The sequence below is a fragment of the Leptopilina heterotoma genome, unplaced genomic scaffold, assembly GCF_015476425.1.
Source record: "Leptopilina heterotoma isolate Lh14 unplaced genomic scaffold, ASM1547642v1 Lhet_100, whole genome shotgun sequence".
In the NCBI taxonomy this organism is placed as follows: domain Eukaryota; kingdom Metazoa; phylum Arthropoda; class Insecta; order Hymenoptera; family Figitidae; genus Leptopilina; species Leptopilina heterotoma.
The window spans coordinates 2862149-2878903 of record NW_025110814.1 but is presented as its reverse complement, the minus strand read 5'-3'; the positions used below and the strand labels follow the sequence as shown (position 1 = coordinate 2878903).

General features: G+C 23.9%; 3 protein-coding genes across 3 annotated transcripts; 2 read left to right on the top strand and 1 right to left on the bottom strand.

Moving 5' to 3' along the window:
- The first annotated feature begins 141 nt into the window (after positions 1-141).
- On the top strand, positions 142-5856 carry LOC122499493 (myb-like protein X). Its single transcript, XM_043607882.1, has 10 exons — positions 142-195; positions 1126-1193; positions 1288-1426; positions 2652-2820; positions 2914-3015; positions 3156-3338; positions 3418-4025; positions 4506-4823; positions 5241-5765; positions 5848-5856. Exons 1-10 carry the CDS (start codon positions 142-144, stop codon positions 5854-5856), a joined length of 2175 nt encoding a protein of 724 aa, XP_043463817.1.
- Positions 5857-5911: 55 nt separating this feature from the next.
- LOC122498925 lies at positions 5912-13107 on the top strand. Its single transcript, XM_043606929.1, has 8 exons — positions 5912-7524; positions 9245-9362; positions 9635-9854; positions 10079-10262; positions 10372-10527; positions 10688-10846; positions 11070-11162; positions 12596-13107. Exons 1-8 carry the CDS (start codon positions 6195-6197, stop codon positions 12979-12981), a joined length of 2646 nt encoding a protein of 881 aa, XP_043462864.1. The 5' UTR covers positions 5912-6194; the 3' UTR covers positions 12982-13107.
- An 870-nt stretch (positions 13108-13977) lies between these two features.
- LOC122499485 (leukocyte surface antigen CD53-like) lies at positions 13978-16752 on the bottom strand. Its single transcript, XM_043607871.1, has 5 exons — positions 16537-16752; positions 15330-15503; positions 14850-15020; positions 14423-14512; positions 13978-14314 (listed from the first exon to the last, which is right to left on the bottom strand). The coding sequence occupies exons 1-5, from the start codon at positions 16750-16752 to the stop codon at positions 14186-14188; spliced, it is 780 nt and encodes a 259-aa protein (XP_043463806.1). The 3' UTR covers positions 13978-14185.
- Positions 16753-16755: the final 3 nt, after the last annotated feature.

Genomic DNA, 16755 nt, shown 5'->3' with positions numbered 1-16755 from the left:
ACAATTCATCACTGGCGCCACTTTCGATTTTACACGATTTGTTTTCTGTGGTTGTCTGGAGGAAAAAAAATGTAATTGTGTACAAGAAAAAATATATTTTTACCATTTATTTCGCTGGGTTTTTCAATGAAAACAGATGAAATGGAGGTAATAAATTGTGATAGTTTAAAGGAGGAAACACCAACTGATCTAAACGTAAGTTATTTAATTAAAAAACAACATTGCCGGTGATGTTGAATTTGGCTTTTAGGTTATGTTTATTGCATCGCACGTTTTTATAAACTAATTGTTTAAATAATATTAAAATTACTTGTGATTCTTTCTATTTGGATCATTATATACTTTAAGTGTTTCGTCTCTATTTTCTCTTTATTTGAAAAATTGACTTCAACCAGAATGTTCTTTAAATGAAATTTGAAAATTTACATCTTTTTCTCGAAACGTTTTGAGAACGTTCGGAATGTTTCGCATTTTTTCTCGCTTCCTCAAGAAATCCTTAAAATTATTTTGCAATCTTGCAATTTTTTAAAATCAATGAAAACTTTTGATTTTTTCATATAAAAAATGGTAAGCAATTTTTCTGCTCATTTTAACGTTAAGAAATTCATATTTACATTATTTAATTATTTTCAATAAAATTTTCATAAAATTTCACGAAAGGATTCAATTATTTTTTTACATTTGTATTAGAATTTTCTAAATTTTCAATACATTTTTGGAAAAAAATTCAATTATTTATATAAATAATAAAATTTTTCACAAGAATTCATTTATTTTTGTAATTATAATAAAATTCTTTGCAAGAATTCAATTATTTTCAATAATTGAAAAAAAACAATTTTAATAACATTATTGGCAAAAATTCAATTATTTTGATTAAATTTAAATAAAAATCCTTCGCAGGAGTTCAATTATTTTCAAAAATTTTTGTTAGGAATTCAATTATTGTTATAAATAAAAAAATGTTTTAGAGGAATTCAATTATTTTCAATACAATTTTAATAAAATTTCTTGATAAAATTCCATGATGTATTTTATTATTTATAATAAGATGAAAAGAATAATAATAATAAGAATAAGAAAATAATTGTTTAATAGTAGATAATAAAAATTCTCTCTTTTCAGAATGATTTGCAGAAAGTTGAGAGAATCAAGTCCCTGGAACTTTTGAAAAAGAAAATGTGTCGTTCGCAGTAAGTTTTTTATTTGGAAAATATTTTCTTTGTTAATTAAATTAATAAGAGAGTTAAAAAGGTGGTTTTTGATTATATATTCTTTTTCTTTCAGTGATTTAATTCAGTATTACAATGACAAGAAAAAGGAATGCGAACAATTGACAATTTCTTTGCGAAAAGCTCGCGCCGAAGCAAATGAAATGAAAAACAATTACAACACGACTCTTTCCAAATTAATAAAACAGGAACTTGTAAGTACTGAGAATATTTGTCCGTAAAAGTCCGTTTTTTCAAAAAAAGGTCCGTGAAGTCTGTAATTTGATTGAGAAAAGACAAAAAGTTCGTAAATTGTACGATATAATTTGGAGAATTTTAAAGAAATTACAAATTATTGGAGAAATTCAATTATTTTCAAAAGTAAAAAAATTCTTGTCAAAATTACATTATTATTATTATTACAAAATTTCAATTATCTTTAGAAATAATTTTAATTCTTCTCCGAAATTCAATTTTTATTTTCAAAAATTGTAATAAAATTCTTGGCAACATTTCAATTATTTTCAAAAACTTTCCCTAATCAATGATTTTCAATATTTACTATTTTAACAAAATTGTCAAAAAGAATTCAATTATTTAAAAAATTTTTAATAAAATTCTACGCAAACCTTTAATTATTTTCATAAAATAATAAAAATTTCACAGGAATTCAATTTTTTATAAATTTCTTCGCAATCATTCAATTATTTTCCTAATAAAATTTTTACATCGATTCAATTATTTACGAAAATCATAAAAAACTTTATAGGTTTTCAATTATTTTCATAAATAATAAAACTCATTGCAGAATTTCAATTATTTTTAATAAAATTTTAATCGAATTCTTCGAAAAATATATATAAAAATTTTATTAAAATTTATCAAAAGAATTCAATTATTTAAAAATTTATTGATAAAATTCTTTATGAGAATTCAATTTTAAGAAATATGCAATTATTCAATAAATTGTTTTTTTTTATATAAATAATTGAATTCTAGTAGAATTTTCTAATAAAAATTGATTTAAAAATTTGAGTTTATAATAATTGAATTCTTTCGAAGAATTTCATTAATACTTTAATCAAATTTTTCGAAAAATGTAATTATTCTTAAAAATTTTATTAAAAATCGTCGAAAGAATTCAATTATTTAAAAATTTGTTTAAAAAAATGCTTTGTGGGAATTGAATTTTGTAATAAAAATTAATTTAAAAATGAATTTCAATAAAAATTTTAGATGATAATTGAATATTAAAAGTAATATAACATGAATTTTTAGAAATAATTGAATTTTGATTATTTTTTGTCCGTAATTTTTCATTTGGTCTGTAAAGTCCGTATTTTTAAATACTTTCACTGGTTCGAGCCCTGAGAACATAATTTTAAATTTTCTCTCAAACAAAATAAAACAGTTTTTAATGTAAACCTTTAATTTTTTCAGCAAAATACTGAACAGCGAAAAACAATAGAATCTTACGTTACAAAAATTGGCGATTTAGAGACGAAAATTGCTGGCGATCAAAGATTCATTGAACAATTAAATTGTAAAATTGACAGTATTGAAAATAGAAGTTCGGGAAAATTAATGGACACAGAATTGAAATTCGAGGGTAATTAATTTCTCTTTAAATTTTCTCAAATATTTCGAATATAATTTCAAATTTTCTGTAATATTTCAAGTTTTTTCAAAATTTATTTTTCAGAAAAGGTAAAAACGCTGGAATTAGAATTGAAAAAATTAAAAAAGGGACCTGCGAAAAAGAATCAAGGTACAAATACGGATAAAGTAAAAGTCGTTGAACATGGTAAGAAGAATAAATATTTTTTGTAGAGTTTAAATTAATTAAAATTTGTTGTTCTTTTTAAATTTTAATTATTTAAATTTTTGAATTCGTTTCTACTTTTTTAGAGTTATTTTCTTTTACATTAAAATTTCTTTTTTCAGGAACAAACGTTCGGCTAGATCCAAAAATTCCGCAGGTACCAACAAAGAAAAATATTCCAAGTACGAGCAGAAAGACAACGAAAAGTTCCACTTTTCTCTGTGAAAAATGCGACATTGCTCTCAATAATCTCGTGCAAACCTTCAAAGTTCCCGAGCCAATGATTCAACCATTTCTGCCAGAAAGTGAGAATTTTTATTCTAAAATTTTTCTTTTTCGAAATATTTAATCGAAAATAAAATTAAAAATCAATTTTCTTTTCAGACAAACAATATAAATTCAAGTCATCGGAGAGTTTCGCCAAACTGGAAGACAAGAAAATTGAATCAAAAGTGAAGAACGAAGTTCCCGTTGCACTGGAAAATAATATCGAAAATCAAGTGAAACAGGAGGATTCCGAAACTTTGAAGATCCTAACGAAGACTTTAAAAACTCTCGAGCGAGTTATAAAGAGTAACAAAAAATCGGAGAAGAAAGCTCAATGTTGTCACTCAAATTCGGGAAATCAAGATCTCATGTTTCAGATGTGGAAAAAATTACTCGATCGAGATGAACCGAAAAAATCTCAAAAGAAATTAAAACGCTGCCAAAATACACGAAAATCAATAACAAAAAAGAAGAAGGAAAAAAAGAAAAAAACAAAAACGAAAAATACAACAAATTGGTCGATTGAATCGACAATAAATTCCGAAGCATCAACATCGCAAATCGACACTTTCAAAATTCCACAATTAATCGATCATTCGAAACTATTGAAAAGGGCAAATTCCACAATTAAAAAGTCGAATAAACGAAAAAAGGGGAATAATGAAACATTCTCGTCCTCCGGGGAAAATGAATCTTTAATCAATAGTTCAAACACAACCGAAAGTGTAGAAAATCGAATTCCTGGAGAATTTTCTGAAATGAAAGAACAAAATTTAGGAGAAAACAATTCTCAGGAGATTGAATCGATTTTTATTACCTCGTCATTTAAAAATTCGAAGAAATTAAAAACTCCCGAAATAATTTTACCGACGGGAAATTCGAACTTGCAGAGGAAAATTTTGAGACCAAAAGATGAAGAAGAAGAAGAAGAAGAAGAAACGAAAGATTTGAAATTAAATCAACCAAATGGAACGGAAATACAAATTTTGGATGAAAAATTGGAAAATTCTATTACAACATCAACGCCGAGAAAAAATAGAACCCGAACTGTGAAAATTTCCCCAAAAGTTCAAAGAAAAATAAATTCTCCACGATTCGTTGAAAATTGTGAAACTGTCACAAAAACGGAAAATATTCAAATCAACAAGAACTCTGAAATTTTAATTTCGAATTTTCAAGAAAATGTTCAAATTCAACAAATTAAGGAGGTAAATGAAATTTATTTGGAGAATAAAATCGAACAGCCATTAAATTCAATTCGAAAAATAGGAGAAAATGATCCAGAGACAAAAATGGAAATTGAAAATTCAGAGAAAGGGGAAATTTCCCTAAAAGAAGAAGAAGAAGAAGAAGAAGTACAAAATTACGAGGAATTTCCAAAAATCGAAAGTTTGCAGCAATCGGAAAGTTTCGGAATGTTTCAAAGTTCTGTGGAATTGGAGAATTCGCAAAATAATGAAAGTTCCATGGAAAATTTTAAGGGTTTTCACAATTTACAGGAAGGAAATTTAATAACGAAGAATGTCGAAAATTTCAAGGAATTCGAAATTTTACAAGAATTTGAAATTTTTGAAAAGGATGAAAATTGTAAAAAAGAGGAAAATGGGGAGAATTTTGTTAATAAAATGGAAAATGAAGAAGATGGGGAAGACAAGACGATGTCGACGACGACGAAGTGTTCGAAAGAAAATGTAAAAAATTCAGGGGAGAAAATTGAAAATTTAGAAAAAGAATTCGAGAAAGAGGAAATATTGCAAAATTTAGAGAAAAAATGTTCGAAGGAGAAAATTGAAAATTTAGAGCGAGAAACAAATTCGATGGAAGAAATACAAAATTCTAGGACTGAATTTGAAAATGAAAAATTGCCGAAATCGGAGGAAGAAAAGGAAAATTTAGACAAAGACGAGAAAAAATTGCAAATTTTGTCAATAAATTCGGAGGGGAAATTAGAAAATTCGTCCCTTGAATTAAAAAATGGGGAGGAATTGCAAAAGTTGGAAAAAACACCGAAAAAGTCGAATTTGGAAGAAAAAATGGAATATTCAAAGAAAGAAAACGAAAAGGAGAAAAAAGTGCAAATTTTAGAGGAGAATTCGACAAATTTAGAAGAGAAAATAGAAAAAATTGAAGAAACAGTAAATGAAAACTGCAAAGAACAGAATGAAATCCAATATTCAGAGGAAAAGTCGACAAATTTGAAAGAAGAGAAAATAATTTTGGACAAGGAATTAAAAAATTCAGCTAAATCAACAAATTTCGAAGATGAAACTAAGGGGAAAAATTCTTCAAATTCGTCCAATGAAAATTTACCCGAGGAATTATTGAGTGCCATTGATGTTTTGGGAGAAATTTCCTTCTCCGACGAGTCAATTCTCGATTGTAATGCATCGTTTCTAACGCTTTCCACCGAAAAATCGCAAATCAATCCCGAAGAATCTCAAATCGACGAAAACGAAGAAGAATCCGCAAAAGAATTGAATTCAAAGAAATCGGAATTGAATTCAGAAGAAGAATTGAAACTAGAAGAATTGGAATTCAATTCAAAAGAAGAATTGAAAATAAAAGAATCGGAATTGAATTTAAAAGAAGAATTGAAATTAAAAGAATCGAAATTGAATTCAAAAGAAGAATTGAAATTAAAAGAATCGGAATTGAATTCAAAAGAAGAATTGAAATTAAAAGAATCGGAATTGAATTCAAAAGACTCGGACTTGAAAAAAAATATTTCGAAAACAAATCAAGCAAAATCGAAATTGAGTGAATCGCAATTAATCGAAGAATCGGAATTAAACCAAAAAGAATTGGAATCAACCGAAAAAATTGACATTTTCCTCTCGAATTCGGACGTTGCGAAAATCCCACGAAATTCAATTCATGGAAATCGTTCAACGGAAATGCGTCTCACTTTAATAAGTCCCAAGAGACGGGGACGAAAAAGAAAATCCGCTGACGTTGTAAATATTGTAAATCATCAGAAAACAACGAGAACGAGTCTTTTAACGAAAATGCGTACCCTAAAGAAACGTTCAAGTGAAATGATGATGACGACAACAACAACATCGACGGCAATTGTCAAGAAGGACGTGAAAAAAACGGAAATTAATATCAAATCATCAAATATCATCACCAGCAATGAGGAAAATAATTTCCCCCCCGTGATCAGTAAGAAACGAAGAATTGCTCATACACCAAAAATTGATGATGACGAACCACAACAAATTCCAATAATAAGAAAATCTTTACGTTCCGCATCGAAATCGCCAGGCGCTGCGCGCAATTCATTTGTTTCGTCGCAATCTAGTCATCAAAATTTGGAGAATTCGCTAAGAACGAGAAATAAAAGGGAGAGAAATTCACAGGAAATTAAAGAAACGAGAATGTTGAGAAATTCGACAAAAGTTGAGGAGACGAAAAAAGAAGGAGGCGAAATTCCAATTGTAAAAAAAAGAGGACGACCGAAGAAGGAGGTGAAAGTATCAAAAGTGATGGAGGAAAATTCAGCAAATGAGAATTTTTCAAAACCAGTCGGAGAGAATTTACTAAACGAAAATTCGTCAAAAACGCCGCAGAAAAATTCACTTGAGACGAATTCGACAAATTTAGCAAGCTCGACGAATTCAGCGAATTTACTAAAAGCGAAATCAACAGATAAAAATCCGCTTATTCCAAATCAAAAAGAATCGAAATCACCAAAGAAAAATTCGTTGGAAGCGAGAAAATTGGAGAAAGCAAAACAAACGAATTCACCGAATAAAAATCAAAATTCATCCCCTCAATTTGCGAATGATGAAGAAATGAAATCCGACGGAGAGAAGGAAGACAATAAATTACAAGAGGAGAGGGAAAATTTCCAAAATGACGATTTGGAATCGCCATTATCGCCTGATGGGGAAATTGATGAGGAAAATAGCGACGAGAGCGATACGGAGAGTGAATCAACTTTAATGATTGTAACAGACGATTTTAATGAAATCGATCAAGTGAATGAATCGTGGAAAATTGCCAGTGCAGCTTTAAATAATATGCCGAAGAGTAATAATGAAAATGTTGACGAAAAATTCTCTAACGATAGTCAAGTGTCTTCGATGGAGGGAAAAATTCATCAGAAAGTGTACAGGGACTTTAAGTGTCTCAATTTGTCATTTACTAATCCAATGTTTCAACATATGAATCGTCCGTTTTCATCGATACCTAAGAAAAGTCGAGCATCACAAACAAGTTTAGGTGAGACAAATTTTTTTGAAATTTTGTTCTTTTTTTGAAATTTTGTTTTCCTTAAATTCAATTATTTTCGTAAATCATAAAATACTTCGCAACAATTCAATTATTTTCAATACAATTTTAATAACAAACTTAGCCAAAATCCAATTATTTTTTTTAAATTTTAATAAAAAATCCTTCGCAGGAATTCAATTATTAAGTATTTTAAAAGAATTTGTTCAAATCTTTGTCAAGAATTCAATTATTGTTATAAATAAAAAAATTCTTCAGAGGAATTCAATTATTTTCAATACAATTTTAATAAAATTTCATGATAAATTCAATTTATTCATGAAAAATTTACTAAAATTTCTTGAAAGAATTCAATTATTTTTTTAAATATTTGTAGGAATTCAATTATTTTCAATATAATTTTAATAAAATTTCGCGAAAGAATTCAATTATTTTCAAAACAATTTTAATAAAATTTAGCGTAAAAATTCAATTAGTTTTTTAAAATTTTAATAAAATTCTTCCCAGAAATTTAATTACTTTTAAATTTTTGTTAAATTTCTTGACAAGAATTCAATTATTTTGAATATAATTTGAATAAAATTTCTTGATAAATTCAATTATTTATAAAAATATTAATAAAATTTCTTGAAAGAATTCAATTATTTAACAAAATTTTTAATAACATTCTGCGCAGTAATTCAATTATATATAAAAAATTTAATAAAATTTCTTGAAAGAATTCCATTAATTTTAGTAAAATTTTTGTTAAAATTCTTGGCAAGAATTCAATTATTTTCTTAAATAAAGAAATTATTCGGATTAATTCAATTATTTTGAATATAATTTGAATTAAATTTAGTTATAAAATTCAATTATTCATAAATATTTTAATAAAATTCTTAGCAGGAATTCAATTATTTTTATCAATAATAAAAATCTTCGGAAGAATTCAATTATTCTCAATACAATTTTAATAAAATTGACTAATTTAATATTGTTTTCAAAGATTTTAATAAAAATACATATGTTTATTAGAATTTAATTATTTTCATATATTTTGATGAAATTCTTCTAAACAAATAATTTAATAGAATTCGTTAAATGAATTTAATTATTTTGCAAAAATTTTAATTAAATTCCTCAAAAGAATTAAAAATATTGTCGAAACAATTGAATTTGTTTTTTTACTATTAGACAAATGTTTTTAAAATTATTTTTATAAATAATGAAGTGCTTCGCATAAATTTAATTATTTTCAATTCAGTTTTAATAAAATTTCTTAAAGGAATTGAAAGAAATAGTTTAATTATGTATTTTTCAAAAATTTAAATAAAATTCGCTTCAAGCATTCAATTAATTTCAATACAATTTTCATGAAATTTCTTGATCAAATTCTATTAATTTTAAAAAGTTTAAAGAAATGAATAATTAAAACAAATTCTAATGAAATTCTTCGAAACAATTCAATTATTGTCAAAAATTAAAAATAAAATTCGTCGCAATACAAATAATATAATTTCTAATGTTTTCTTGCGAAAATATTTCTACAAAACTTATTCTTTGAATAAGTGAATAATAAATATGAATTATAGTAAAAATTTACCAATTTTTTTAATTTTATAGGTATATATTTAATTTTCACAGTAATAAACTTAATTTCAAAACGAGTGTAATTATTTTTTGTAAATTTGTCAAAATGAAAAACTGACAAAATTTTTCTTTTTTGCAGAAAAGAGAATTTTATATCAAATAAATCGATTAGTAGACGATAAAGATTGGACGAGTGAATTACATTTTCAAGTAGTAGAAGAAATTTGGACATTAAATGACATCAGAACAACAGCCAAGTGAGTATATTTTAATTTTTTTTTCTAAAATAAGTTGTTTTTTTTAGGCAAGAAAAAAAAATTAATTATTAATCATAAACTTTTTCTCAATTTTGAAAATAGAAAAAGTTACAATTATTAATAATTTATAGTGTAATTTGAATAAAGCCTCGAGTAAGTAAAAGTATTAAAAAAAATAATAAATACATAAAAATAAAAAAAATCGAATTAATTATTTCGTTTTTTAAATTGTGTTTTAAACTTTGAACTTTATTTTTTCTGTATTTTCACAGATGTATTTTGAATGTTCTGACAAAAAAATGCACTGAAAATGAATCAATGGATTCAACGCACACACCACCGGCTCCAATGATGACGAGGACACAACAAAAAATAATCACTTTAATTTCGGCTCTTGAAGAAAAATGCAAACAAATCGAAAATCTCAGTATTTTTGAATTCATTTTCCACGGCATTAATTACTCGCTCTTCAGACTCGGCTACGCTCCGGATGTTAGTATTTTTTTTTGTTTTCTTTCTTTTATATTTAACTCTTTTCTTCTCTATTTTTGGGTCTTATTTTCTTTCTTCTTTTAATTTTAATTTTCATTTTTTATTCAAATTATTAATATTAACTTTTGCTTTATTTGAATTATCAATTTTGATTTCCATTGTTTCATTTAAAATTGATCAATTTTATTACATGTTTTAATAATTAATTTTTAAAAAACTTTCAGAAATGTGTTGTCGAAGGACTGTCACGCATATTCACTTGTATGTCAAGATTAAAGAAAGACAGAGAAAGAGCAAGATTATTTATTATCGATGCACTATATTGTTATCGTTTTAAAGCGAATGCTGCAATTTTTGTCGTTCTCACCTGCTGGTCAGAAGTTTTTCCCAATTATGATTCAAATATAGGTAAAAAGAAAAAAAATTATTTTCACTATTTTCATATTTTTAATTTAAATGTTACTTTAATTATTACTTTATAAGAATGGTTTAATTAAAAAGACATTTTTTATTGCAGAAATTTTACCCAAATGCATGGCATATATTATATATACAATTAAAGGATGCTATGAGGCATTAAAAAAACTTCTAACAAACAGAGATCTTTATAATTATCCGTTGAGTGAAATGTTTCCCGATCAACTCGCCACTGAATGTTTGTCTGCATTGGAAAGTATGTATTTTGAAAATATTTAACATCTATTCTTTTTTTCAGTATTTTAATCATAAAATATAATTTTTAATTCAATATTTAATGTATAAATATAATTTATAATTTAAGATATTATAAAATTAATTTTTTTAATTTAAACGTTTTTCTTGTTTATTTTCAGAAAAACATGAAAGAAGCATCGACACTGCAATTATTTTACTGTCGAAGAGTATGGGACCGAAATGGACGCAAAAAATGATAATTCAGGGCGAATCCGGTTTGAAACAGTTAATTGTTGGAAAAAGGCACAAATCTCCTTATGACGCGTTCACTTTACTTGGTAAAATTTTATTATTTCTTTAATAATAAAAAATACAATCTATAGAAATAAAATTACAATTTAATTAATAGAATTATTTTTGTTATTTATTTATTTTTTTTTGTTATTTGCAAAAAAATAATTATTTTATTGGAATTATATTTTTGTATAATATTATTACTTTATCGTAATTTTTTTCTTATTCTTATTTTAAAAGTAATATTTAAAAATTTTATTTCTACAGGAAATGTTATGCGATCTTTTCCGGAAGAAGACAATGATGGGCACCTCAGTCAAATTGTCGAGCAATTGTGCGATTTGCTAGATTCAGATGAAGGTATTTCTTCGAAATCTATTTTAAATAAATTATTAATTAATTATAATCGAGGCGAAAATAATTATTTATTAAGTAAAAGAGAAAAAACTACAATTAAAAGTAAACAAAATCCAATTCTTTTGACAAAAATCAAGTGAAAAATTAAAATTAAATCTATTATTAATAATTGAATTATTTCAAAAAATATCTTTAACCTTTTAATATAATCGTGTCTATTAATAATTATGATTAAAAATTTAATTATTGAATTTTATTAAAATTGTTTTGAAAATAGTTGAATTCTTGAGAAGAATTTTATTACTTAGAAAAATAATTGATTTCTTTTGACGAATTTTATTAAAATTTTTTATTTTTTTAAAATAATGGAGTTTCTTTAATAGTTTTAATAGAAAATTTTGACAATTTAATTCTTGAAAAGGATTTTTTAATTAATGAAAATAATTTAATTCTACCGAAGAATTTTACTATTTATAAGAATAATTAAATTTTTTTCAAGAAATGATTAAAAATTTTGACAATAATTGAATTTCTGCAAAGAATTTTATTAAAATTGTATTGAAAATAATTGAATTCTTGCGAAGAATTTTATGAAAATTTGTACTGAAAATAATTGAAATCTTGCGAAGAATTCTATTAAAATTTTTAAAAAATAATTGAATTGATTTTAAATTGATTTTAAAGAATAATTGAATTCTTTCAAGAAATTTTGTTTAAAGTTTTTATGAATAATTGAATTTTACCAAGAAATTTTATTCATATTGTTTTAAAAATAATTAAATTATTTTGAAGAATTTTTTTATTTGTTTATAACAATAATTGAATTCCTGACAAAAAATTGGAACAAGATTTTTGAAAATAATTGAATTCCTGTGTAGGATTTTTATTTAAATTTAAAAAAAAATAATTGAATTTTTGCCAAGAATGTTATTAAAATTGTATTGGAAATAATTGAATTCTTGCGAAGAATTTTATTATATAATTATAAAAATAAATGAATTTTTGTGAAAAATTTTACTATATATTTATAAAAATAATTGAATTTTTTCCAAGAATTTATTCAAATTTTAGAAAATAATTGAATTCTTTCGTGAAGTTTCATTAAAATTATATTATTAAAATAATTGAATTTTTCCGAAGATTGTTATTATTTATAAAAATAATAGAATTCTTTCGAACGAATCATTAAAAATTTTATTGAAAGTAATTGATTTTTAGCAAAGAAGTTTACTATTTTTAAAAATAATTGAATTCTTCCCAAGAATGTTATTATTTTTGAAAATAATTGAACTCTTGTTTAAAATAAAAGTAGAGAATAAAAACAAGCAAAAAATGGAAATTAAAAATAAAAATTTAGTAAAAAAATATAAATAGAAGGTAATAAGTAAAAAATACTATTAGAAAATGGATTAATCGAAAAAATTTGTTCTTTTCAGGTTCAGACGATCATCTCGAAGGCGTGGCATCGGCGTTATTGTGCTTCTCGAAATATCGTAAATTCTTTTGCAAAGTGTCAAAATCATTAATATCATGGACACCAAAACGTGAACTTCGCGATGAAACTAAAAACAAATTTCAATTCTTCTCCAATTCACAACCAAAACATTGGTGGTATGATTTCATTCAAAGTAACTACACAATAGAATTACCTGAAACTCAACAGGTGATAAAAAAAATCACGCAAATTGATAAAAAGCAAAACATACAAAAAGGGCAACCAAAAATGAATAATAATAAAATGAAAAAGAGAACGAAAAATATTCGTAAAAAACAGGCCGCCGCAAAAATTGCCATGAAAAATAATACATTCACATCTCAGTAGGAAAGAAAAAGAGGAAAAAAGAAAAGTTGTATATTGTGATATTACTTTTTAATAATGTCGTTTCTAAGATGTATATATTTATATATTGTGTTGAAAAGTTTTTTTTTCTTATTTTTTTTTGTTCGTTAACTTTAAGTTTCTCTTCTTTTCTTTTTTTTTAATGTAATTTAATTTACAATTTTCGCCAAATTTTTACCAACTTTTTTTTTCTTTTTTTTTATCCTTAACTTTAAGTTTTTTTTTCTTTTTAAAATATAATTTAATTTACAATTTTCATCAAATTTTTACCAACATTTTTTTCCTTTTTTTTCTTTTCATTTCTTTTTAAAATATAATTTACAATTTTCACCAAAATGAATTAGTAATTCTCGAAAAAAAGAAAAATGAAAAGAAAAAATATAATTTACAATTTTCCAAGAAATTAGTAATTGTCGAAAAAAGGAAAATTGAAAAGAATGTTCCAAGTTTTCTTAAAAAAGAAAATTTGTCATTTTTTATATTTATAGTTAAATAATTATTTGTAAAAGGAGAAAAAGTATTTTACGCGAGTGCTGATTTTTTTTCCTTGTTTTTTTTTTTAATAATCAGAGTCGTCTTATGAATAGTTTTTCAATTTTCTACGCAGACAAAATGCAATGAAGATACTTCCAATCTGAGGGTAAAAAGATAATTAGTTTTTTTTTTTGCTTTGAAATGGTACATTTTTAAAAAATGTTAAATTTTAGCAAGAGAAAAAAAGTATTTTTTTGTAAATTAGTGCCGAATTTTTTATAGAAAATAAAAAGGGATTTCTTTGAAATGAACTTTTAGGAATATTCAATAATTATTTAATTCTTTCGAAATGAAATGCGAAATAGAAATGAAATAATAATTATTATAAAGGGTGAAGAAAATATTAAAATAATTGAAAAGTAAAGTATTTTTATGATTTTGCAAATGAAGAAAAAAAGGAGAAATATTTATTATTTTTATTATTGTAATAATTATTGTATTCATTATTATTTCAACTACAAAAAATTAATAATTTTAAAATTATTTATTTCATTCAAATAATCAAATTTTCAAAAACAAGAAAATAAATTTTGTTGACAAATTTTTCTTCTGATTTTTCTTTTCCTTGCACAAAAAAGAAGGATATTTATTTGCTTGTCTTTTTTTGTGGAAGGAGAGAGAAACAAATTAAAAGGAAATTAATGTTAATTTGTCAACTCACGAGCGTTTTGGAAATAAATAATGTCATTAGGGAAACTTTATTAATGTGCGATTTTATTAAAAGAACAGCGCTCTTCAAACATCCCGATTGATATGCCACTTCTTCCGTCATTTTTATACACTGGAATGAATTTGAAAGAAAAAGAAAAAGAAAAATAAATTTAAAAAAAATTATAAAAGTTGAAAAATTATGTTTTTTAATTAATTTATTTTTGAAAATTAAAAATACCTCTTCCATTTTTACAGCGCAACAACTTCGGGGGATTTGTTTCTCTTGCTCCAACCAATCTTTGTAGGACTTTATTCCGCAACATTGCAGCTAATTTTTGAAAAATCGCTTATAATTGAATTTAAATTAATTAATTAATTAATAGGTAATTAATAATTGAATTTTAAATAAGAAACAAATTTTTCGAAAAAAAGGCTTAATACTATTGTGTTTTAAATCATTTTTTATTATATTAAAAGTAAATACGAAATTATAAAACTATATTGAAAATTTTTATTTATTTTATTTTAATTTCTATTTTTAAAAAAATTATTTTAATTTTTCGAAAATTTATTCGAGAGAAGAAATTATTTTTAATTTTGTTCGATTTAATTAATTTTGTTTAAAAAACTTTTTCTCTATGAAATTATTATGTGAAAAAAATTACGTATCGCTGTGTATTGTCCCAAGTTTCCGTCGCCCAATCGAGATAAGAATATTTTTCAATGGAATTTCTCATATCGTCGCGAATTCTTTTCACCAAATTATCAAAAAACGTGAAACTCATTATTGCCGATATAAATATCATGCACAAGGCTATAACATAGAGCACAATATACTGAAAATTAGAATAAATTTTCTTTGTGATTGTATTTGTGAATTATATTTAAAAGTTTTGGTAAATAATTTAAATATTTAATTAAAAAAATAATAATAATTCTGATTTAATTTAAAAAAATAATTGATTTATATTTAATTGGAGAGAATAATTCTAATTTGATTTAAAAAAATTAATTAAGTTAATCTTAATTAAAAAGAAAAACTATTGACAATTAATTTTCAAAAAATAATTGATAATTAATTTTTAAAAATTTAGAAGAAAATTAGTTGAAAAATATTTTATTAAAAAAGTGTGAAGGACACTTACGACCATTAAAATACCTTTTCGTTTCTTCACGAAGGCAAATAATCCTAAAAATGAAACGACAGAGCCAAAAATTGCAACCATAAGGAGAATTGACATGTAAATTTTTTGGCCAATAAATAATTTCATGTCCATCATCATCCAAACGGAAAGTACAAAAGTTGCGATTCCTGTTAACTTGATTCGTAAAACAAAAAAAATTGTTACAATTGTTTTTCTAAATATTTAATGTTTTTTTCTTAATAATTTGATAAATATTTTATATTCAATTTCCTCTTAATCTCAAATAAATTTAATTTAAATTACTTAACACCTTCGAGGAATTTTATTATTTATGAAAATAATTGAATTTATGTAAAGATCTTTATTAAAATTGAATTGAAAATAATTGTTTTCCTCCAAAGAATTTTATTATCTATGAAAATAATTGAATTTTTGACAAAAGTTTTATTCAAATTTTGAAAATAATTGAATTCCTTCGAAGCATTTTATTACTTATGAAAATAATTAAAAACTTCTACGAAGAATTTTATTATTTGTGAAAATAATTTATTTGTAACTGAGAATTTTATTAAAATTTTTGAAAATCCTTATTAAATTCATTTTAAAACTTTCATGAATTTTTTTAAATGATGGAGTTTCTTTAATAATTTTATTTGGAAATTTTGAAAGTAATTAAATTATATGAAGAATTTCTTTCAAATTTTTTTAAATAATTGGATTCCTCCGAATAATTTTTTTTTATTTTATTTCAGAAAATAATTGAATGCTTTCGTGAAATTTTATTAAAATTAAATTGAAAATAATTGAATTCCGGCAAAGAATAGGTATTACTTTGTATAAAAATAATTGAATTCTTTCAAAGAATGTTATTATTTGTGAAAAATAATTGAATTCTTGCGAAGAATTTTACTATTTATAAAAATAATAGAATTGTTTTCTAGAATTTATTAAAATTTGAGAAAGTAATTGAATTCTTTCGTGAAACTTTATTAAAATTGCATTGAATATAATTGAATTTCTTGCAAAGAATTTTACTATATTTTATTTATGAAAATAATTGAATGCTTCCGAAGAATGTTATTATTATTTATGAAAATAATTAAAATCTTGCCAAGAATTTTATTAATATTTTTGAAAATAATAACCAATAATTATATTATCGCCGAATATTATTTAAAATAACAAAAGTTTCTTCAAAAAAACTCACAAAAATGAGACTATTGATTGCAATGAATGAAGTTTTTAGACAATTACGAGGAATTCTTTTGTAGGAAAATTTATCAATTGAAACACCGAGAATTTTCGACTTTTTCCTTGAAACACTAGTTCCGGATTCTGTGATCTCATCTTCATCATCGTCATCATCATCCTCTGAATCTTCACTCTCCTCATCCGATTCCTCTTCATTATCGTGACGTGCCATAAT

What these genes read in the sequence shown, in the direction of transcription:
- LOC122499493 (XM_043607882.1), top strand. Translation starts at nt 142, where the DNA reads ATGGAGGTAATAAATTGTGATAGTTTAAAGGAGGAAACACCAACTGAT. An exon ending in TCAACCATTTCTGCCAGAAA is followed by an intron (nt 3,339 to 3,417) that starts GTGAGAATTTTT and finishes TTTTCTTTTCAG; the next exon opens with ACAAACAATATAAATTCAAG. An exon ending in GTTCAAACACAACCGAAAGT is followed by an intron (nt 4,026 to 4,505) that starts GTAGAAAATCGA and finishes CAACAAATTAAG; the next exon opens with GAGGTAAATGAAATTTATTT.
- LOC122498925 (XM_043606929.1), top strand. Translation starts at nt 6,195, where the DNA reads ATGCGTCTCACTTTAATAAGTCCCAAGAGACGGGGACGAAAAAGAAAA. An exon ending in AGCATCACAAACAAGTTTAG is followed by an intron (nt 7,525 to 9,244) that starts GTGAGACAAATT and finishes TCTTTTTTGCAG; the next exon opens with AAAAGAGAATTTTATATCAA. An exon ending in GACATCAGAACAACAGCCAA is followed by an intron (nt 9,363 to 9,634) that starts GTGAGTATATTT and finishes GTATTTTCACAG; the next exon opens with ATGTATTTTGAATGTTCTGA.
- LOC122499485 (XM_043607871.1), bottom strand. Translation starts at nt 16,752, where the DNA reads ATGGCACGTCACGATAATGAAGAGGAATCGGATGAGGAGAGTGAAGAT. An exon ending in GGGACAATACACAGCGATAC is followed by an intron (nt 14,513 to 14,849) that starts GTAATTTTTTTC and finishes TTCAAAAATTAG; the next exon opens with CTGCAATGTTGCGGAATAAA. An exon ending in GCGCTGTAAAAATGGAAGAG is followed by an intron (nt 14,315 to 14,422) that starts GTATTTTTAATT and finishes AATTCATTCCAG; the next exon opens with TGTATAAAAATGACGGAAGA.